The sequence below is a fragment of the Vicugna pacos genome, chromosome 14 (assembly GCF_048564905.1).
Source record: "Vicugna pacos chromosome 14, VicPac4, whole genome shotgun sequence".
NCBI lineage: Eukaryota > Metazoa > Chordata > Mammalia > Artiodactyla > Camelidae > Vicugna > Vicugna pacos.
The window spans coordinates 5,351,853-5,375,396 of record NC_133000.1 but is presented as its reverse complement, the minus strand read 5'-3'; the positions used below and the strand labels follow the sequence as shown (position 1 = coordinate 5,375,396).

Below are 23,544 nucleotides of genomic sequence, written 5' to 3'. Positions count from 1 at the left end.
TTTCGATGTAATCAGGGTGTACCAAGGGAGGGGTGGTGGGCAAACGACCCCCACCCCGAACCATCTGAGAGTCAGAGACTGACCACTGTCCCATCGACCCCGAATTCCTTAGGGCATACTCTCTACAAACAAGGGCATTCTCCTACAGGACCGCAATGCAGTCACCTACAGCAGGAATCAACGCTGACCCAAAAGTGCCGTCCAGCGCTCAGACCCATCAGAGCTTCTCCAGTTGTACCACTGACGTTCTAACTAGAAAAAGGATCCCGTCCTGCACCACGAGCTGCATTTAGCTGCCCCGTCTCCTGAGTCTCCTTCAGCCTGGGACCCTTCCTCAGCCTTCCCCGGACTTTGGGACCTGGACACTTTTGAAGATGACCGGCCAGTCATTTTGTAGAATGCTTCTCAATTCAGTCTGTCTGAATTTTCCTCATTATTAGATTTAGGTCATGAATGTTTGGCAGGAAAACCACAGCCCTGGCCCTGTGCTCTTCTCATCTGAAATATTCATCAGTTTGAATAATCTTTACACTGGAATTTCTTCTTTTTTAACTGTTTATGCAGGGAGTCAGGAAAATAATGCTTATGACAGATTGTCACGAGGTCGTACTGAAAATGACTGTGGTGTAGAGGAGGGAGTGCTACACATGCCAGGTGTCAAATAGACTAGGAATACCCTTGAATAGATACGTTATTGTCACATCTTTTCTGCGAGGTAGATGTCAGGACGGATGGCTGGGCGAGCACCGGGCTTCCCAGCACGGGTAGGGAGACGGGGTTCTGCTCGCTCAGTAATAAGTGGGACAGGAGGAGTAGATGAGGCTTTCTGGTCCCTGGAAGTGAGAGGTTAGGGGAGGGCACGGTCCCCACAGAAAGGACCTACCAGGAACGAAAGGCCAAAGCGGCTCAGGCCCGGAGGTAGCGGCGAGGGCTCGCCTGTTCCCAGGAGTCTGACCTACAGCTTTAACAGCTCCAGCTGTTCCCAAAGGCCCTCCACCTTGGGGACGGTGTTAGGGATCTCACCAGGGACCTCAGCGAGTGAGAAAGCTGTCAGGGTCCACAGACTAGGGAAGAGGTGAGGCGATAAAGACAGGTTCCTTCTGGGGTGGCTGGGTTTTAACAGAATAGAACAAAACCCATGGAATGGCCATTAAAAAACAGTGTTGATGGTTTGAGAAAAAGTCAAAATTGAGGCAGGGGGGCGATCATCTCACCTACATATGGGGAGGGCAGAGAGCCCTCTGCACAGACAAGGATGGGGCGCCACTAGGTAATGAGCCCCAGGGCGGGCTTCTGGGTGCACGGGGGCAGGGGGGAGGTTCTCTGGAGTGTGCTCTTGTTTCCCTAATTCAGGTGAAATAACGTCTTAGTGGTCTCTGCCCCAGGCATCTTGCCCACCCATTCCTTGGGATCAAAATAAAGCATTGACAACCACGTTTGTTTGTATTTAAAACAGGTCAATGAAGCAGTCCAGAGAGGAGGCACAGCCAGCCAAGAAACATGAGAACAGACGGTCAGCACCATTCATGACTCCAAACACGCAGATCAATGCAAGAGATGATTTTTCATCTCTAAGGCTGGTCAAGATGAAGTACTCAGATGCTAAAGCGTAAGAGGAAACCGGCATTCCTCAGACTGACGGTGGGAGCGTAACTGACAGGCTGCTCCAGAGGGCACGGGTATCTTTCCGGATTTAAATGGCAGGGATGGGCACACAAGAAGGGTGACATAGGAAGAGTCGGGGGTGATGCAAATGTTCCAAAACAGACTGTAGTGACGATTGTCCAACGCTGTAGATACACTCAAAACCACTGAATTGTACACTTTAAATGGACGAACTGTCTAGTATGTGAATTATAGCTCAATAAAGTTCTTATAATATTTCAGGGAGGATAAATTTAGATATTTTTGTAGAAGGAAATTTCATATTTGGATTTTAAAACTCTGTATAACAATGGTGAAGATACACGCTGGCAAACTAAAACTCCACCATCACAGTTTTACACGCACACGCACACACACGCACACACATGGTTGTATGTGGAGCCTAACAGAACCTAAGAACTATTCTTATTGTTTCTTAACTAGAGACAAAGCATATAAAACTCAAATGAAGATAGTAAAATATGCTTATCATGTATTTTTCTTTAATAAGTACTATCTTGTATGGGAAAAGGTATTTTTCATATGTTAATATCTGTATCTTTAACTCCAGGGGACCAAAACAACAAACTGACTAGACAGATTGCCTAGCTAGAATAAAACAGGTAAAGAAATGAAACTAACAAATCGGTTCCATTGGAGAAAAAAACTGAATAACACATATCCTTTAACCAAACAGTTTCACCAGGGCACCAAAAAAATCTGATCGCGGAGACTACTACAGCATGACGTGCCTTGGAGAAATAGTGGGGGGCTAGTTAAAAAAAAAGATGATTAAATTCTATATACACATAGGACAAATCCTACATCCAATGGGAGATGGGGAACCAGTGAAAAATGAGGTAAATCTTTTGGTGCTCTTGTGGGATGATCTGTAACATACTGTTGAACAAAAACAGGCCAGATACATGGTATGAATATGTAATTCCTTCTTGTGATGGAAATGTGCCTGCATTTCTAACCCTCCGTCTGTCCCTCCCCCCTTGGAGACTGTATGCCCAGGTTGCAGGACTCACTGCCCAGGGAACACCTGCAGTGGTAGGTATTTAATATCCTATTATTTGTTTGCATGTTTTATGAGTAAAAACATTTTAAAAATTACCACCACAATCAAGAAGACTGGGTTTGAAAAGGCCGTGGTCGCCCGCGGTCAGAAAGGACAGGCCTCTTCCATCCTCCCTGCAATTTTACTTATGCTCGTGGCAGGATGGCTCATGGATCTGGCGCTCTGTCCGGGGGCTCAGAGATGACTGGTTTCACCCTAGAGCTGCCCCTGGACGGCACTGCTGCCTCACATGAATGAGGAGCCGTGGCGGCCGGGGCTTTGCCGTCAGCGAAGTAGCGGAGTGGCCGCACCTTCACAGGCAGCACCAGCCCCCCAGTTCCCCATCACCGCTGCGTACGAGAGGTGGCACCTCCTCCTCCGGTGACCCCGGGCTGCAGAAGACACCAGGTACCTGCAGCCGAGGCACCCGGGAAAGGGCTCCAATAGTGGAGTCCCTAAAAAATAAACATTCTCTTGCCTCAAGTAAATCTTCAAAGACATTTCCTATTTGGGCGTTTTGCAGACAGAGGTTGACATCAGCTAATTTAGTAGCATCAGACAACACCTGGAGTCTTGCTTTCATCCGTTCTTTTTCCTTCATGAGAAAACATTTGGTCCTTTCTAGCGTGAGAGGTGAACACGACAATAATAAATCCCTCGAGTCTCTAGGAAGCTGAGAAAATAATCTCTAAAACAAAAGAATTATGAATGGCTAAGAGCATGATAACATTTCTAATTCAGAAGCATGAGTCTGAAAAGCAAAAATAGACTCAGAGTCTGTTGCACAGTTTTAAATAACTAAATATGTATGTAGGTATGAATATATATATATATAGCACGTGTGTGTACACAGAATACAGCTAACCCAACACAGTTCATAAATCAAATGAGAGGGAGAAAACTCAGTTAGGAAGATCAATTTTCTTTAAACAATTGCCCAAGCGTCCCTTGAATAATTACAACTCGTTACTAGTTTACCAGAGAGGAAGCAGGGACTGGTAATTACAGCCCGAGACTTGAACTGAAGACAAGTGTCTGGGTCTAAAGCTCATGACGGAGCATAAGGAATGACATCACACAGCCTTTTGCATCACAGGAAGTGCTTCAGGTATGACAATCACAAAACAAGTCATCTAAGTATGAAGAAATGGTACCGTATATAAACAAGTGGTACTACAGCAACAGTCACTGTTCTGGGCTGAGCTGTGCGTCCCCAGAGCTCACACGCTGAGGTGCACACCCCCAGTGCCTCAGAATGTGAGCACGTGTGGAGACAGGATTTATAGAGGTAAGGAAGTTACATGAGGCCTTTAGGGCCAGCTCCAGTCCAGCATCACTGGAGTCCTCAGGACACAGACACCTGTGGAGGGAAGATGTGAGGACACAGGGAGGAGGTGGTCGTCTGCAAGCCGAGGGAAGAGACCTCAGGAGAGACAGCCCTGCTGGCATCTTGACCTTGGACTTCTGGCCTCCAGGATGGTGAGGAAATACATTCCTGCTTTTGAAGCCCCTAGCCTGCAGCACTTTGTTATGGCGGCCGTGGCAAACTGACAGTCAGCATCATTACACATTGACAGGGGGGCGCACAGTCAGACCGAAGATTAAATGGTTTCTTGGAGAGATGGGGAGTAACTGAAAAGATAAACTAACTTTCAAGGAAACAAGCGTAATTTAAAAATTACCCATAATCTCACTACAGAAAGAAAATGAAACTTTCAATGGCATAAACCTTTCACAGCTGTTGCAGTGGTGTGAATTCTTAATATTCTGTGAGGAATTTTCTATGTCTTCCTGCTTAATATTTTTATGGCTACCTTTTATTTTCATGCTGATGCACCATAATTTATATGCCTTTATTGTCGGATATTTGGTTTGGGATATATACATTAAAATATATATATATATATATAAATCAGCATAAATTCCTAGGAGTGGAATTAAAGGGGCTAAAGATTATGAGCATCTTTGTGAAGTTTTTTGTGGTGTTTTCTGATGGCAACGGTCCTGTAACAGATCAGTGCCCACCAGGGGGCGCTATGATGTCTGGAAATGCCCTCTGGCGGCCAAGGGCTCCGTCCACACTTGTCAGACCACAGGGAACCGCAGGAGGCCAGAGGGTCAGTCGGTGAAACACGCTGCCTGGGATCCTGGCCACTCTGCCCTGTGCAGCCCTGTTCTCTTTCCTTAGGAGTTTCTTTTTGATGAAAACGTCAAGAAGAGAGAATGGAGAGGCTGAAATGGAGAAGGTGAGGTTCACGGACTAGGACTGTTAGAAGTGTGAAAGGGCCAGTGGGTCTCCTGGCATCTCTGCGGGTCCCTGCGGCATCTCCAGCGCCGGGGACTAAACGGTGGTCACCGTAAAAACAAGAGCTTGCGTTTGCACAGCGCTTCCTGGATGCCATCCACCTGGCACACCCTGCCCTCCCCGCCCCCCAGACAAGCATCCAGCAGCAGGTGGGGGCTGAGGAAGGGTAGCTCACTGCCCCGAGCCGCCGCGGGGGTGGCGAGGCCCTAGAGAGCGGGGCCTCCCCTCTCCGCCGCCGCCCCGGTGCGCCCGGGTTTCAGTAGCTCAGAGGCAAGGGGAGGCTCTGGCATACCAGCCTTCGAGCACTCCCTGTATCGAACCGCAGCCACCCCTTGACCTGTCTCCCTCCCTCCCCAGTGGGCAGGGGCTGCATCACAGCCACTTCTGAATCTGTGCTCAGGTAGGCAGGCAACAGACAGCAGTTGAATTTACTGAGCACCTGCTACGTGCCACAGCCTAGTCCCGTGATGCGCAAGACACGCTGTCAGGAGGACAAATAAAGACAAGGGCAAATGTTTCCAACAGCAAAATGTTAGGTAGTGAAAACCTGTGATAACTGCAGGGAAAAAGTGAAATAAGGGCAGTGCGAGGGGAGGGCTGGGGCCAGGCGCAGGGTACCTCAGCACCGGTGGACGGAAGGCGCCCTGGGAAAACACCAGCCGGGTGGCTGTGAACGACAGTGGAGGAGGTTCCAGAAGGAAGGACTGCATGAGCAAAGGCCCTGGTGGGGAGACTCGGCACACTTAAGGAACAGGAAGACAACAGGGATGGAGGGTCCATAAGGGAGACAGTGGAGGAGGTGAAAATCGAGAGAGGGAGAGTCAGATGACGCAGGGCCAGTGGTCCCCCGGAGAGGAGCGAGGGTTGCACTCGGGGGCCTGGAAAGCCCCCGACAGTCTTACACAGGGAGAACACAGGGGCCCCCTGGTGGCTGCATGGGGAATAGACAGACAAAGGCGAGGACGTTTCTGAGGTCCAGGCAGATGTGACGGTGCCTGGGCCCGAGGCTGCAGCCTGGTGGAGGCCGGATGGATGTGCAATGCATTTAGGAGGCAAAGCCACCTGCACGTGCTCCTGGACTGGACCGGGGAGGTGAAGGAAAGACAGGAATCGAGGCTGACTCACGATATTGGTCTGAGCAACTGGGGATGGCGGTGCTGTTTAAGGAAATGTGAACATTGGCGGAGGAGACCCACTGGGAGGAAAAGCACACATTAGGCACCACATAAATCTCTACTGAACTAACAGCTGAATTCCGGTACGTATCAGGGCCCACAGCTCACAGACGTTACTGTGGCATTCGCCTCTGGTCCATGGTACTCAGGAAGGGCCTTTCTGGGAGTTGCCAATTAGTGTGAAAAATGTGAAATTCAGGACCGCTGGATTTTTGACAAGCTTTGTGACACTTTAATGATTAATGATAATATGCCACTTCACACGGGGCACATGCTGTGGTCAATTTTATAAAAGCACTGAAGTCTTAAATGCATGAGATCTCAGGACAGAGCTCCCCTAGTGAAGCGGGGGCAGACTGACAGCCGGGTCTCCCTCCCCACAGGCGTGTGAATGGTTTGTGGAAGGACACCAGAGACGTGGCAGTAGTCAGAGGAAGGGCATTTTCAAGCTGCCAGCTATTTCAAATGCCCCGTAACAGATTCAGACAGGTTTCTTATCAAGGTGATGTCCTACACTGCACTCACGTTTTATTTACCTGTGGATCAAACTGGTCCCCAAACTGGATGGCTATGTATGGGAGCCTCAAGATTCCCAAATACGTGTCATGAAGTGCCCCATCCACGTCCCACCCCTTACACTTAAAGTTCCATACAGCATAATATTAAGTAACTTCCTGCACACTGGATCCGGAATGTCAGAGCTTCCAGAGAACAGATTAGAAGGGGGGGGGAGGGAAAGCCCAGGACGGAAGTGGTCAGGTGACACCTGGAAGGGGCAGGAGACAGAGGCAAGACGCAGTAAAGAGCAGCCCTGGTCTCTGGGCCAGCCTCTGTCCTAGGCTCTACTGACACCAGCTGTGGGAGTTTTGGCAACTCACTCAACCTCTCTGGGTCTCAACATTCTCAAGGGTAAAATGAGGAGCCTGGGCACTGTGATGGGCTGAAATGTACGCCCCCTAAAGCCATCCCCAGCACCTCAGCGTGTAACCAGTGAGGGATGGGGTCTTGGAAGCGGTGATTAAGTTAAAATGAGGCCATTAGGGTGGGGCCCGGATCCAATATGACTGGTGTCCCTATAAGAAAAGGCAGAGCCACCAGGGATGTGTCAGGGGCCACATGAGGACACAGGGAGAAGACATCCCCCTGCAGGCCCAGGAGAGAGGCCGCAGGAGAACCAGCTCTGCCAGTGCCCTGACCTGGACTTCGGCCTCCAAAACATGAGCTCCTGCTGTTCAAGCACCATGTCTGTGGGATTCTGTCGTGGCAGCCCGAGCGACCAGCAGAGGCACTGTGAGCGTTAAGCCCCCTCTGTCCCGGCACGCTAGGACTCAGTAATTCGGTGGGTGTTGTAATGGTGACCAAGAGTTATCAAGGGGAGTTGTTTTTTTTAATATCTTTTTTTTTTTAAGTGGGGGTACTGGGGACTGCACCCAGATCTTGGGCATGCTAAGCACGTGCTCTACCACTGAGCTACACCCTCTGGGAGTTTGGGATTTGCCGATACTACCTACTCTATATGAAACAGGTAAACAACAAGGCAATAAGGTCCTACTGCACAGCACAGGGAACTGTATTCAATACCTTGTAATAGCTTACAATGAAAAATAATATGAAAAGGAATATATATATATATATATATACACATATATATATGTATTACTGAATCACTGTGCTGTACACCAGAAATTAATACCACGTTGTAAACTGATTATACTTCAAAAAATAAGTCAAGTCAATATTTGCTGGATCTGTTTAAAAAAGGAGTTTATATTTGTCCACTGTCGTCTCTTGAAGACAACAGCAAAGGCTGTACCATTTTTATTATGATCTCCTTCCACAATGGATCCCTAAAGAAAGAAGCTTCATCTGCAGAGAAAATTTGCTTTTGTAGAATGACTCACTGCCGGGCAACAGGAGACACTCTTAGTAATAACAATGCTGGCCATTTCTATGTGTCATTCTTAATGAAATTCTTTAACGCACAGTATTAACTTGTTCAGTCTTCACGGCACATTTCAAAGCTGGGTAAAGCCAGCATTTTTGCTCTGATTTTATAGAAGAGGAAATGGAGGCTCAGAGGGGTTAAGTCACTTGTCCAAGGCCACACAGCAAGAACTCTCTGGAGGAAGCTGGGATTCCCAGCGGGTGTTCTGAATCTTAGGAGTGCTCCTTCCTTCAAATAATAATTCAACTGCTATTCTGTCTTATGTTTTGGAAGAATGGAAATAAAGAAATATAAGGAGAAACAGATACAAAAATCTCAATTAGTTTCCGGTGCTTATTCGAGTAATAAAGAATTTGTGCTATTTTTAACGCGTTTCTTAGGATAAAGGACGAGCCTTTTAGCAAATGGGTAATGATGGCTCCTGTCTGTGAATGTAACTGCGATGCTCAGAAGTAACCTTCTTGGTATGAGAGGAGGAAAATGCAACAATGATTTCTGGGGGCAAAGGAGGGAAGAGGAAATAGATTTGAGAGGATGGCTATAATGATGAGTTTAGGAAAGAGAAACAAATGCGGTCTGCATGAGAACTAATAACACTACCGGCCATGATCAGGACGTAGCTTTCTGCGGAGATGGTTCTGCAGAGCGCCTGCGTCCCCCTTTCCCCGGGGCTAATCTGGGCTCCGCTAACACCCCATGGGGGCCGGCTTTGGGCAGGTCAGACAGTGGGTCCATTTGGTTGCAGTGAGCATTTATTGCTTTTAATTTTTTTTCCTCCTGTGCAAAATGGCAAGGAGAAGCTAAGCCTCTAATGTTATCTCACATTAATATTCGTTCCATAAATTTTAAAGTGAACACCACCTCCAGGTTGAACATCCCTTTTGAAGGAGTTTTTTATGACTTCTCCAAAGATGTATGAACTTCTGCCTAAGCTGAGACTCTGGACCCATGTTCCCTGCATAGCATGCTCTCTACGGAGGAAGCAGTGACCTCCTGTGCCCCAGTCCCAAGCATCACAGCTGGGAGTGGCCCCATTCCGAGTGTGCTGCTGACCTTCCTCCTCTGTCCCCATCCCCCGTATTGGCTCTTGGTGGGGACGGAGGCCAGGGGCTGCTACAGAATACATTTTAATCCATGTGACAGTGGCAGGCTTGCGTACTGTCATTCCCTCCTTCAGGATGGCAGACACACGCCGGGCCTGGCTATCCCGTGCTCTCCACAGGGTTTGCGGCATTTTCTCTGAAGGTTTCTCAGATTTATAATGAGTCTTCATTTGTTGTCCAAGGGTTTATTGCTTTTAATTTTGCATAGGAATGAAGGATTAATGTTTGAAAATTAGTAGAATCTAATTTTTTAAGAGGTGTGCATTTCCCCATTAACTCCTCCCAGCCTCTTGGCCATGACTTCCAAATATATCAGATCCACTTCCAGGAACAAAATGGACCACCTCGAATTGTTTCTACCTACCAACTTTAGGCATAAACAGAGAAGTTACGTTTTCGGCGACTAATAGCTCAAGAGTGTGTTTATGATGAGCAGAAACATTTGTCTATTACCTTGGCTACACCCTGTATCATGTTCAGGGCTGTTGAAACAGGCAGCTGGGCCCCACACCTGGAATGTCTGCATTTCTAACAAGTTCCCAGGTGATGCAGATGCTGCTGGTCCAGGGACCTCCCACTGGGAGCCACGCCCACAAAGACAGTGCTTCTTCAACTTTAATACAAATTATCTGAGGCTCTTGCTAAAATGCGCTCAGTGCAGGACTCAGGCCCCAGAGCCATTCTCCCTGGTGTGCAGAAGACCTGCAGCCTTCATTACCCAGGTCAGGTAGACAGCTCAGCACAGAGCAGAGGGCGGATGTGTCCTTCCTTGACGATGGGCCCTGACCGTTGCTGTGCCTGGAGCCATCTGCCTGTCTGAATTCTAGGCCTGCCTGTTCCCTCTGTCCTGACGTGAGCTCCCAGCTGGCCCTGAGTCTCTACAGTTCCCAAAGTCACCCCCAGGCCAGCAGCAGTGCTGGAAAGCAGGACGAGTTGCAGATTCTTGGGCCCCATCCCTTCCTACTGCATCAGAAACTCTGGGGCTTGGTGGGGTTTGGGGGAGCTTTGTGTTTCCTCAGGCCCTCTCTATGGAAGAGTGAGGATGCTGCCCTTAGCACATTCCCACCCCAGGGCCTTTGCACGTGCAGTTTTCTCCGTGTGGAACCCAGTCTTTCCAGCTCCCTCACCAGACTCCTAGCTTGCCCTTTTTGGGTCTGGATCTCAGCCCCAGAAGCTCCTCCTCCAAGCTCGAGACCAGTGCCCCCTTGTCAGAGGTCCAGGCTTCAGCTCCACCAAGTGCCTCTCCAAGCGTCTATGTTTTAATCACGCCAGCCGCTTCCCGAGTACCCCAGCTGCTTCCTGCGGCTGCTACCTGCACAGTGCCTCGGGGTCCTTGTTTTGCCTTTTCAGTGGCCTAGCTGACAACTCTTTGCATTAAATGATCACTGGTTAAAATAACTGGTGTGGTGTCTGCCTGCTGGCGGTGCCCTGACTGCCAGTCTGGTGAACTCAGGGATCTGTTCTCCACTCCTACAAACCCGGCCAAGTGCAAACTGGTCTGCTCCCTCCCAAGTGAACAGCAAGGGAAATGTCATTCCAACTGATGTCAGGTGAACGTATTTTGATGTGTGCTTGGTCCATCTGTATATGGGGGGGGGTGTGTGTGTGATCGTGTGTATCCTGGGGAGTTGCTGCCTGAGAGTAAGTGACTTATTATTGCAAATAAACCCTGTCTTCAGTTTCTTGTAATAACATCTTCTGGAAAAGAATCTAAAAAAAAAATGTATGTATGCATATAACGGAATCACTCTGATGTACACCTGAAACTAACACTGTAAAACAACTACACTGCAATAAAAAATAGAATTAAAAAAACCCTTTAAAATGCCCCCCAAGAAGATGCCTGATTTAGAAAATCACTGAAGAAAAGATAAATCTTACAGAAGAGAATAATCCTGCAAAAAAGCAGGAAATGCTTTTGCCATTTTTTTTCCAGTTGCTGACTTGAAGGAAAGGCCATGGAATTACATTAAGTATCGGAATGTTTTTGTAAACATGTTTTTAATAAGAAAAAATCAGTTGGTCCCCTAAGCTGACCAAGTAAATGCTAACTAAATGTCACGACGGAGCCCCAGGCTTTCAGCCTTTCCCCAGGCACAGTGTCTCTGTCTGGCCACTTCTGGTCACCCTCCTACCCAAGTCCCTCACAGCTCCCATCACTGGACAGACAAAGCGCTTCATGGACTCACCACTGCTGGGAGTAATTAGAGAAGAAGAAACAGGGTTTGGGGATAGGAGAGGGAGAGAAAGTGGATGGCAGAGCTTTTGCACTGAAGCTCTGATGGGAAGAACGCACTGAAGCAAAGTGAACTGGACCTAAATGCTGACTGCAGAGCCTGGTAGGTGGGGGAGGGGCGCTCTTCACACCCACTAGAATGGCTAAAACAACAACAAAATGACTGACAGCGCCGAATGTTGGCAAGGACATGGAGGAACTGGAACCCTCACACCTTGCTGGGGATGGTGCAAAATGGTGCAGCCATTTCCAGAACTGTTGGGCAGTTTCTCCTAAAGTTAAGCTCACATCTGTCCTATGACTCAGTAACTTCTCATGTAGGAGTTTAACTGACAGAAATGAAAATATCTCTGTCCACAAAAATACTTGTGCAAAAATAACAGCCTTATTTTTAACAGCAAAATGTGGAAACAACTCAAATGTCCATTAGCGGAAGAATGGATGATTCATGTTGGTATTCCCAGGCCAATGGAACATTACTCAACAATACAAAGGTATACTTATACAATGGAATACTACTTAACCACAAAAAAGAATAAAATAATGCCATTTGAAGCAACATGGATAGGCTTGGAGATCTTCACACAAGTGAAGTAAGCCAGAAAGAGAAAGAAAAATACTATATATCACTCATATGTGGAATCTGAAAAAAGAGACACAAATGAACTTATTTATAAAACAGAAACAGACTCACAGACATAGTAAAGTAAACTCATGGTTAACAGGGCGGAAAGGGGATGGGAAGGGATAAACTGGGAGTTCGAGATCTGCAGATACTAACTACTAAATATAAAACAGATGAACAACACGATTTTTCTGTACAGCACAGAGAACTATGTTCAGTTTCTTGTAGTCACCAATAACGGAAAAGAATATGAAAACAAATGTACATGTATGACTGAAACATTACGCTGCGCACCAGAAATGGACATATTGTAAACTGACTATACTTCAATAAATGAATGGATATTAATTAAAAAAAAACAATAAAAAGGTACAAACTACTGATAGACTCAGCAACGTGGATGAATCTCATGGGGGGCGAAAGCATCCACACACAAAAGATTATACGTTGTCTGATCGCATCCGTATGGAATCCAAGGCCAAAATACTCACGTGTGACGACGGAAGTAAGAGAACGGCTGCTTCAGAGGCGGGGAGTGGGGTGGGCCTGACTGGAAAGAGGCCTGGAGAACTTTCTGGAGTGACGTAAATGCGTCATGTCTTGGGTGGTGATGATGTGGAGGTATTCACAGAACTGAACACTTAAAGACTAGTCAGCTTTTATCTTCATCCACACATTTACCACTTTGATAGTCTTCATTCTTCCCTGTGACTCCAAGTGTCTATCATTTTTTTAAAGGATGTTTTCTCTGGATATTGAATTCTTTTTTCTTTAGTCATTTAGTCACTTAGAAAATGAAGTTCCACTGCCTCTGTTTCTGATGAGGGTAACTGTCACATCCTTGTCCTCCGTACGTGACGTGTGTCTTTGTCTGTTTGCTTTCAATACCTCCTATCTTTGGTTTTCATGAGTTTGACTACGACATCTTAGGTGTGATTTGTGTATTTGTGTTTATCCTGTTTGGGGTTCACTGCTTCTTGGGTCTGTAGGCTGCTCTTTAAAAACCAAATTTAAGATGTCTTTGCCCATCATTTTTTCTAAATTTCCCCCCAACGTCTCTCTTCTCCTTCAGGCAGTCCAATGACGCATCTGTTAGGCTGCCTGTTCCACAGGCCCCTGACTCTCTGCTCATTTTCTTTTAATCTTTTCTTTCTCTCTGTTCTCCAGACTGGATGACATCTGCTGATTGTCTTCAATGCACTGGCCCCTTTCTCGTGCGGTCTCCAACGTGCTTTAAAGCCCGTCCGGTGACTTTTTCATTTCAGAGATTTGACTCTGGGGCTCGAACATCTCCATTTGGTTTTTTTGTAGTTTTCATTTCTCTGTTGTGTGTCCCCACCTGGTTACTCAGTCTGTTCCTCTTTTTCCAGAGGTGCCTGAACATGTTTAAAATAGCTTTTAAAATTTCTTATCTGCTAGTTGCAACAACTGAGTTATTTTAACACCCACATGGAGTGACTACTTTCTATTAACAACTGGCTTATTTCAATACCCATTTCTACTGCCTACGTTTTTCCCTGATTATGGGGCCTGCTCTTTGTGAGTCTGATTTTTAAAAATCTACATTCAACATTGTGGATGAGACCCCACTGGGGGTGTGTTACCCTGTCTTCCTTTAACAGGTGTTGAGTTTTCTTGGCTGGCAGGTCAGTTACCAGACGCCTTTGACCCGCCCGGACTTGGTTTTATTCTTTGTCAGGTGGGTCCACTTCTGTTTGTCCAAGAGAGACCCTTACTCCTAGAGCCCGGCCTTCCTCAGATCCTGACTGATTGCTCGAGGTGCCCAGGGAGCTGGCTGCACCCCGCTGGCTGGTGTTCCAACATCTCCCCGCACTGCACACCCTGGGGCCTCCATCCAGCTCAGGCCTGCGGCAGCCACCCTCAGCCGGGTCTCCCAGGGCACAGGCAGCCTAGGCTTCACCTAGGAGCACTGGGGACCCCCTGTGCAAATTCCCGGGGGCCCCCTTTGCCCAGTTTACTTCTCCCCAGTGCTCAGCCCTACAATTTCTAGCCGCTTTCATCACCTGGAACTCTGGTATCTGCTTCTTCAGCCCAGCGAGACGTTGGTCACGGCCTGGAGCACCTGTCCGTGCTGTGGTCTGGTAAGTGACCCCCGGCAGAAAGCTGGGACTAACAGGGGACTCAGTGGGATCCCTTTTTCAAGGATCGCAGGCCTGTGGTGTCTGTTGCTTACAGACAGCTGCCTCGTAGATTTTGTCTGACAGCTGAGTGCGGTGGGATGGGAAGCCCAGAGCCAGCTACTGTGTGGTGCGGCTGGAGGCAGGGCGTGCGCGGGGAGTCGGCAGAAGCTCCCAGGCCGTGCTACCGGGTTTCTGTCTCCTCCCACGGGGATCCCTGGCTAAGAACTGAGGTTCCAGAAAAGAGAGAGCTGTGCAGACGGCTGCCCAGGGCTCTCTCAGTGAGACGCCATTCTGATCCAGGGCACAGGATTGATTCTGGTCCACTAAGCAGTCTTCTGGTTATGATTTTAGCTTTGTAGGCAGCTCTGCCTGTAGGCAGACATAATTTCTCATTGTGAAGTGCAAATTAATAAGTTGGTATTTTTGTTTTCCATATCAGGATCTAGTAAACTTAGTTAAAAGGTCTCCTTGAAAGTCAGAGCCATTCTCGTTGTATGAAAAACACCCGCACTTAGCTGCCAGCCTGGTCTCTCCATCGGAACGATCACTCTGATAAGCTAAATTCTGACCAAATTCTTTATCAGTACCTTTTTTTTTTTAAAAAAAAAGAGTTGTGTTAAGGAGCCCTGAGGTCATGATCAGATTCATTATTACTCAAACCTAGTAAATCTTTACAGGGTTACTTGCAATGCAGAGTTAGCTTAGTTATCAACTTCTTGTTTTTTAATTTGGTCCTTTTTTTTTTTTAAATGGAGGTACTGGGAATTGAACCTCGTGCGTGCTAAGCACACACTCTGTCACTGAGCTATACCCCTCCCCCAAGTTATCATCTTCTTTAACCAGAATTAACTTTCCGAAGACCCAACATTTGGCTGCAGAACTGCAATTATGACCAAAAACACTGATCTGAATATAACTTTGCAACTTACATATTACTTTGTTCTAATAAACTGTCAAATTAAGCCAACAGACTGGCAGTACTTGAATCTCCCCCTGGTGGTATATGTGGTTGCTTGAGTAAATGAGAATAATTTCGTAATGCCATTAGACGAGAGAAAACAAGTGTTTTAAAAAATCTATGAAAAGAGCATCACTGGAGTCTAACATCCCGAACACTGTCCTGCTTTATATGCAAGCAATTTAAAGAGTTTCAACAGACGGACCCACCTGCCCTATTCCTCCGGCTTAGGGGTCACCTCATGGAAAACCCATCCCTCTTCACTCTTCTTCCCATTTCCCAAAGGAGACATCAAGTCCACGATGTCATTAACACTGTTTCTGTAACTGATCAAGTGTATGGAAGAATCCCCTCTTCACTGACTCCTCCATTTCCTTTAAGCTCAGCTGTGTTACCCCTAAGAGCCTTCGCTGGACCTCTAAGTGGGTTGCAGATCCTCCGCTGAGCTCCCAGGCCTTCAGCACCTTGCTCTGGACGCTGGGTTTTAACTACCCGCTCTGCCTCTGCCTATCCAGTACGCGGGTGTCCCCCAAGGTCAGAGACCATGCTGCATCCGTCTTTCACACTAATAGTTGTGTCTCCTGGGTTCAATCAAGTTTATAAAATGAAGCAATGAATGGTTCACATTCCATGTGATCAGCCCTGGGCTGGGGCTGGAGATACAAAGAAAAAGAAGGGACTCACATGCATGGGAAACTCACAAGTGGGAGGTGATTCTATCTGCATAATTTGGATGTGACCGTCTGTCATTTAAAACGTCACGTTTTGCAAGATGCTCTTCAGCAATTTTCAGGTTAAATCAATACAGCACATCGTGTCTTTCTCTTGCTTCTTCTTATCTTCCCTCAGACACCAACTGAGATCTTACAACATGAAGCCAGCATGCTCTGGTCGTGGTGGAACGAGATAAGGACCAGCTCCGTTATTCTTTACAGTCCTGTGATTTGGGGTTTGCTTTCGCTCTCTGTCGCCGTGATTTATTCACTGTCAACATGGTGGTGGTATTATCTACCTTACCTGTCTGTCTCCTAGGGTTCTTGTCAGACTCAAAAGGAATAATGCGTGAAAGAGCTTTGAAACCCGGACACCACTACAAACATTCGACTTATGAAGTCCCAATTTTACGGAGGCAGCTGACTCCAAGTTTCAAGAAAGTGCTTGTCCTCAGGAGAGTTCACGGGCAGCCCCTGGTATCCTGTTTTAGTCCGTCAATTCAGGTTAAGAATTAAACCCACAGGTTTAAAAATACTAACATTAACATACATCAGAAGGAATTATCTTTACGCACAAAGGACTAAATATGTTAGAGGATCACCAGACATCTTCATATAAAATATCTAGAAGGTATGTGTATGTATATATATACTTCAAAGAATTTTATAAATATCAAAAATGTGTTGCTGCCAACTGGAATAAATCGTTGTCTCAAGGAAAGTCGCAGTTTTGTGGAACTGTACCCAATGGTGTGTTTTCCATGGCAACCAAACCCAGTCTCTGGTACATTTAAGGGAGTCTGTGGTTTTGATATGACTGTGAATGGGTAAGCACCTGTTTGAGATAGAAACTAAAATGACTTTAGGAAATTACATTTACTGGAATAAAATCTCATCTTGGCAGCTGACGTCACTGGCTTGAATTCTTCCCAGCTCGGAACATCATTTTTCTACAGGAGGGGCAGGTATATCCCGGATCCACGCATGCTGAGGGTTCCCTCTTGCAAAGAAAGCAACACATCTCAGGTTCTATCGTCAAGCTCAAATTTCTGACAGCAGCTAAACCCGCCAGCTCACACCTTCTTCCAAGCAACGCTACCTGCCTCCCCACCACAGAACCTAGAACGGTACCTACCACAAAGTAGTTGAGAAAAATTAAATGAGAAGATTCATCTCTGCTGATCAGAGAGAATTTGACATCCCACAGATTTTGTGTTTTTACTTTCATTCAATTCAACATAAATTTCTAATTTACCATGTGGTTTTCTCCTTGACCCACGTGTTGGTTGTCATGTTTAATTTCCCAGTGTTTGGAGTGTCCCACGTATCTTCCTGTCACTGATTCACAGTCTAATTCTGCTACAGTCTAAAACGTTTTGTATGATTTCAGTTCTTCTGTATTTGCTGAGGTTTGTCTTAGGGCTCAGCATGGGGTCCATGTCAGTAAATGCTCCACGTGCATTTGAGAAGGATGTCCATTCTGCTTGGTAGATGGAATGTTCTACTGACGTCAGTTAGGTCAAGCTGGTTGATACAGCTGTTTTGGTCTTTTAAATCCCAACTGATTTTCTGCCTGTTTGTTTTCTCGGTAGAGAGAAAACCCTGGAGTCTCCAGCCGTAATCGTGGATTTGCCTATTCCTCCTTTCCTATGATTTGAAGCTCTACTTTCAGGCACACAGATATTTAGTATTGTTATGTGTTTTTGGAGAACTGATTCCTTGACCATTATGTAGTGGTCATCTTCATCCTTGGTAACAGTACTGAAGTTTACTTCGTGTGATACTAACATGGACATCCCCATTCTGTTTTGATTGGTGTTAGCACAGCATATCTTTCTTTTATCCTTTTACTTTTAAATATCTATATTTTTATATTTGAAGTGGATTTCTTTTAGGCAGCACACAGCAGCATCTTGCCTTCTTACCTAATTTGGCAAACTGTCTTTTAATCGGTGTGCTTAGACGGGATAATTTTATAAATCAGAAAAAAATGCATTGTTTGGGATCCCAAGATTAGTTATTTTTTTCCTGAGGTATCTTCTTGGTTTTTGCATTTTAACTCAGCTTTTTAAAGCTGTGAGAGGAAGGAAGACAGAAGAGTCTAATGTGAAGCGTAAGGAAATTAGCATATACCGCACCCGCCCTGTTCAGCCAGACGTTCTGCCAGATCCTCCGCTCTCATTCACCTCGTGTGACAGGACTATTCTGCCGATGCAGGCACGTGAGACCCCACTTCCTCCGCAGAAATAAAATATCCAGGCATCACCAAGAAAAAAGAGCACGTTCCCCAGTCCCCCTCATGACTAGGTTTGCCCTGTGACTTAGTTCTGGCCGAGACATAAGGTGAAGTGTAGCTCCTGGAAACTTTCCTCCCAGGGGAGCCAACCCACTGTCTCTGCTTCTTGGTTCATTCCTACCTCCTTCCTGCGACCTGGGCCACGGAGAAGCACCACGGCCTCAGGGGAGGGGGAACAGGGCGCTGCAGGAAGGCGGGGCCCCCAGTGGACCCTGTGGAACAGAACCACACCTGCCTCTAAGTTCTTACCTCGTGACTTTTACATAAGAGAGGAATAAAAATCTCCCTCGATTAAGTTACCATTGTTTAGGGAGTTTGTTATCCGTTTCTGAATCAATCCAAAGGATGCGCTTAGAATGAATTAACATAACACTGCTCTATAATTATAGTCTAATCTGTATTTGGACAGATCTGTACTAGCATCTATTAAGACTTTGTGTGGAAGTCACATAGAACTGGCAGGAAAAGCTATTTTATTTTATCTGATTTTTCCATCTACTAAATTAAAAATTATAAAAAAAATTTGGTGGTGGGGCTCAGGATGCTGTGGGAAAGTTACACCTATATGGAGAAGAGTTCTAGACTTGGGCTTCAGGCTTGACTCTGTCCCATACCAGCTGCATGCTCTTAGGGAAGTCTCTTAATCTTCCGGAGCCTCAACTTCTATAAAATAAAGACATCGACATCTACTTCACAGAGTTGTTTGAATGAATAAATAAAACATACCATGTGACAGAGCCTGCTAAGCACTAAGCACTATGTAAATGTAAGGGATTATGATCATAAATTGGAAGACACATTTTAAGTATAACCCTGAAAGGAAAAATCATCTCACAAATACACTTACAGTGGTACGTGTGTACGTGTGTAGGTTGCTAGTTATAAACAAGAATAAATTGAAAAGTTCATTCTATTTAGTAACTTAACACAATAAGTAACAATTCAGGGCTTACTGTCGTAAGTTTAGATTCCTAGCATAGCTTGAGAGCAAAGCTCTCAGAATTCTTTAGTCTGTCTTTATTTCATGCTATAGAAAACTTTCAGGTATTTTTGGCTTTGTTTCAATAAGCTGAAACTTTGCCAGAATGATTGCTTTGCTAAACACTCCTTTCTGTTTTAAAACCTATATTTCATGTTAAGTGCTTTTAAAGTGTTCAGCAGAGATCAAAACGCAAAGTCCATCCTATATCTGAAGCAGAAAGATCAAAACTGGCTGGTCTGGATTGGGGTGGGGGGAGCCAGGGCAGAGGCAGTGACAAGTTCAAGAGAGGAGAGGGTGACAGAAGCCACGCACAGAAGCGAAGGCAGCTCTGTCCATCAGCCCTGGGGGCTGGGGGCAGCGGCAGGTAAATAAGGCCAGGAGGACAGCAGCTGGGGTGACTGAGAATTTCCAAGATGAGAGGCAATTTCACACCAAATTCAGACAGCCTCAGCTTTGAGTAGCCCCAAGGAAGGAATCTGGTGGGAGGTGTGCACTGGAGTTAGTGCTGGTCCAACTCGTGTCTGCACGGACATCTCAACGGGGCTTCCGGTCTGGCTGGGAGGGCATCCCGGCTAACGAAGGAGTGCGGCCTGAGGCACCATTTAAACTTAGCCGTTTATTGCGTGTTTTTCTGCCTGGTGGGGTTCATCTAATTCATATGTTTTAAAGCTCAGCTTTGCTGGACAGAGGACCATAATATCCACCTGTGGCAGCCAACAACTTGACGCATAAGGTCTTGACAGGAAATAATCTGCTTCCAGGAAGAACATCTTATAAATCGATTTTGGTACCTACTGATGTAAGAGTGAACCTTCAATTATCCAACGTTTGATTTCCAAGTTTGGAGAGTCCAGTCCATCCAAAACTCAAGCCCTGTATTTTAAGAACTGTATTTTATGGGGGATTCTAAGATGTGCTTAAAAATAAAATATTGAATACATTTCTAGCATCTTTGCTGCTCCTTCCCTGGATGTGGTGTTGGATTCTAGTTTCCTGGAGATCCAGAATGCCCTTCCATCCCCAACCAGTACACCTTGAGGAGGGCTCTTCCAAGGACAGACCCAATTCAGGCCAACTCCAAAGACAAGGCAAGAGCCATCATCCCTGTGGGTGACCTGAGAATGAGAAGCTTTCAAGAGGATGGCCAGACATCCCCGTCTCTACGGGAGCTGCGACGTAACCCAGAAGACAGCAACTTCAGCCACGCCACAGGGACTCTGCTCTTGGACCAAGAAGGCTCTGCCCCCAGCTACATCCTTGTGTGGTCTGTGAGCCGATGTGTGTCTTCTCTTAGGAGAGAGAGAGAGAGTGTGTATGTGTGCGTGTGTGTGTGTGTGTGTGAGAGAGAGGGTTTTAATTTCCTTTTTATAAGGCAACCCCAGCTACACTGAGATTAATATGTACCAGAGCTGAGAACCACCAGGAGAGCTGATTCTGAATAGATGTGAAAAATCTTTGTTTGAATTTATTCACATCCCATTCACACCATGGGATGGATACTTAGGAGCAAATATTGGTAGAATTCAGGGCAGTATTTTAATGGTTATGAAAAAGTTTAAGCAGCAATTTTGAGATATGGGGGACAAGCCAGTCCTGTTTTGGGATCTGTAATAAGTGTCCCGAAAGCATTCTGACCTATTGCCGCTTCTTCCTTTCTCGTGTGTCTGAATTCACAACCCCTAGAAATCCCATCTCCCCCCAGAGCCACCCCGAGGTCCTCTCCTCCAGGCGCCCCCTCGACTCAGCTGACAAGGGGGCCAAATAAGGGTGGGGCTGGCGGTAAGGAGACAGGTGGGACCCACTCTCAGTGTGATCGCTGGAAAGTCAGGTTAGTGAGCTTAGTTCCCTTTTGCCTTCAAGGCAAACACCCTGCAGGTCAAGACACCAGAATTTATGACTTCACAGGCAGCAGCGAGTCCCCACGCTCCAGTCTTTATCGCACAAGTGCTGTCTCTTCAGCGCTTCCGGTGCTTGTGCTAAAGTGTCCGCTGGGGCCCGAAGCCCAGATGCTAACGGCCAGGCCTGGTGCCCCGAGGCCTCCCGCCCGCCCCCGCCCCACCCGCCGTGGCTTCTTCATCTGGCAGGTGAATTCTGGTTCTAGCCTTAGCACTCGTGCAGAAATCAAATATGGGCTTAAACACAAAACCCAGCATGCTCCTGCCACCCTCAGAAGCTCCAGGAAAGCACGGGAGAGGGGCCCTGGACGGGGGACACCCCACGAAGCCGGGCAGGACAACACCCCCGGATCCAAAGCTTGCCCGGGGGCGGGTGGCAGTGCAGACGGCTCTCTGGGGAAGAGCCCACCCTGTAATGGAGGGTTTCGTCTTCCGTCCTCAGGTTCAAGGCGCTACACACCTAATAGTTACAAGAGCCACTTGTACAGATTGCTTCATCACCACCCTCTTCTTTCATCGAATTTCCTTTTTATGAAGGAGATCTAGGGACAGAGACATGCGCCAGCTCGCCCTACCTGGCCCTCGGTTGTTTCCTCCAAAGCCCAGGCCCAGAACCGGTAAGCTTCAGGGCCACCTGAGAACTCAGGCGTGTCACCAAGACACTCGCGCTTGCGGCCCTGGGCGTCGCGGGAGCCCCCTCACAAACTGCCGTTTCCGTTCCTCAGGCCGCTCAGAAAGCCCACCTGTGGGCTCACCCACTGGTGCTCCGCATCAGGGAAGCCAGGTGTGGGCGCCCCGGCCTGGGCGTACACGGTCCTGCAGCTCTCATCACACACAGGGGAGGCTGGGGACAGGGAGCTCTTCCTGGCGGCTTTCCCACGGGGCCTGCCCTCCTTGGAGGGGAGGAGAGGCCACGGCTGACTCACCTCAATGACCAAAAGAGTCACAACGCTCATGATGAAGAAACAAAATAAAAATTTTTAAGGTTCGAATAAAATGAGGGTAAAAAGGGACGGGGGAAGCTGTGTTTGCAAATCACTGCCCAGTCCACTGCGCATCCCTGGGGCCCGTGTTCCCTGGGGAAGGCTGGCCTCCAGACTCCTGCCTATTTGCACGGCTTGCCTGGAAACAGATGCCACCGCCACCCACTGGGGCTGGCGGGGCTGCTCAAGTCCCTTTGCTCACAGTGGAGGCCGCACCTGCCCAGGTGGGCTGTCCCCAGGACCACACCGGATGGAAGGGGAACGCTCACTGCAAAGAGAACAGCAGGCCAAGGGGATGAGACCATGTTTGGCTCACCTTTGCTAGCGTGACCGACCCTCAAGAGAGAGAGGGGGTCGAGGAACTGAAATGTGGCAAATCCTCGGTCTGACCTTCGGCCGAGAGCGAAAGCCCACCACTGAACACCACCCTGGGGCCTGGGGGCGGCCTGTCATTTGCAAGGTCTCCTGCGGTTCAGCCTGAACTACACCATCCTATCAGCCAAAGAGGAGGCGCTCTGACACGAACCCCCGCATTTCTAACCCCCCCAGATTCGTGTTCTGTACCTTGTTTGAGGTCACAGAGGACTGCATGGCAGGGCATACGCTGGCAGGAAGCATCTTACAGGCAGCGCCTCAGTTCCCTTCCGAGCTGAGCTGCTTGTCCCGGAGCTGCGCCCGCCGGGGGTGGGGTGTGCCTGGACGGAGGGGTCACTGCACAGCACGCCACTCACACAGATGGCGGGGCTGTCCCGGGAGGAGCGGAGCCGGGCCTGGCCGGCTCCGCTCTGAACAGATAGAAGCTTTATAACAACGGGGACGTCGAAATTACGGCTCCCTGCAAGGCTGCAAGACCCCACCGCGGTGCCGGGGAAGACACTCCCTGTGTCCGGCAGGTCTGCTCCGGCTTAAGACCCGAGACGTAACCCTTTTGTTACACACTCACAGGCAGCAGGAAAAGACATTCTTTACGGTCCTCATGTCTGACGCCCGACTTACCAACTTCATCCCTGATGTTTGCAAGTTCGATTGACAGCTCTTTCTCTTTCACAAGGGCACTTTCATTCTGCAAAAAACAAAACGGATACCGAGAGTCCCCCAGTTTTATGCTAGATGAGCATTTTCACATGTTTAATTAATGAATCATATTACGCAAATACTTGTAAGTCTAGCCCTTAAGGAGATAATTTTCTCATTATAGAAGCATATAAAAAACACTTCCAAAGCCAAGTCTGGCCCATTCAATTGCATCCCGTTCAGATCGCCAAGCCTGCCATTTAACATCCACACCACTCCTGCGTGGGCTTTTCTCTGCGTTGCACTCTTGTATACATCATCCTGCAGTCATTCTTTGTATGTCGATGTTCTACGCTTAATCCACTGTTATATATTATTATACATTAAGCAAAATTTTAATGGAGGCACTGGGGATTGAACCCAGGACCTAGTGCATGCTAAGCATGTGCTCTACCATTGAGCTATT

The 23,544-nt window shown here is 47.4% G+C and overlaps 1 protein-coding gene across 3 annotated transcripts in view; it reads right to left on the bottom strand.

The window, feature by feature from the left end:
- MTUS2 (microtubule associated scaffold protein 2) overlaps positions 1–23,544 on the bottom strand; it is a 396,161-nt gene that overhangs the window by 34,469 nt on the left and 338,148 nt on the right. For all 3 annotated transcript variants that reach the window (XM_072976062.1, XM_072976063.1, XM_072976064.1), the window contains one exon: positions 23,061–23,127. In XM_072976062.1, the coding sequence (XP_072832163.1) occupies positions 23,061–23,127 (67 nt within the window). The remainder of the gene's footprint in view (positions 1–23,060; positions 23,128–23,544) is intronic.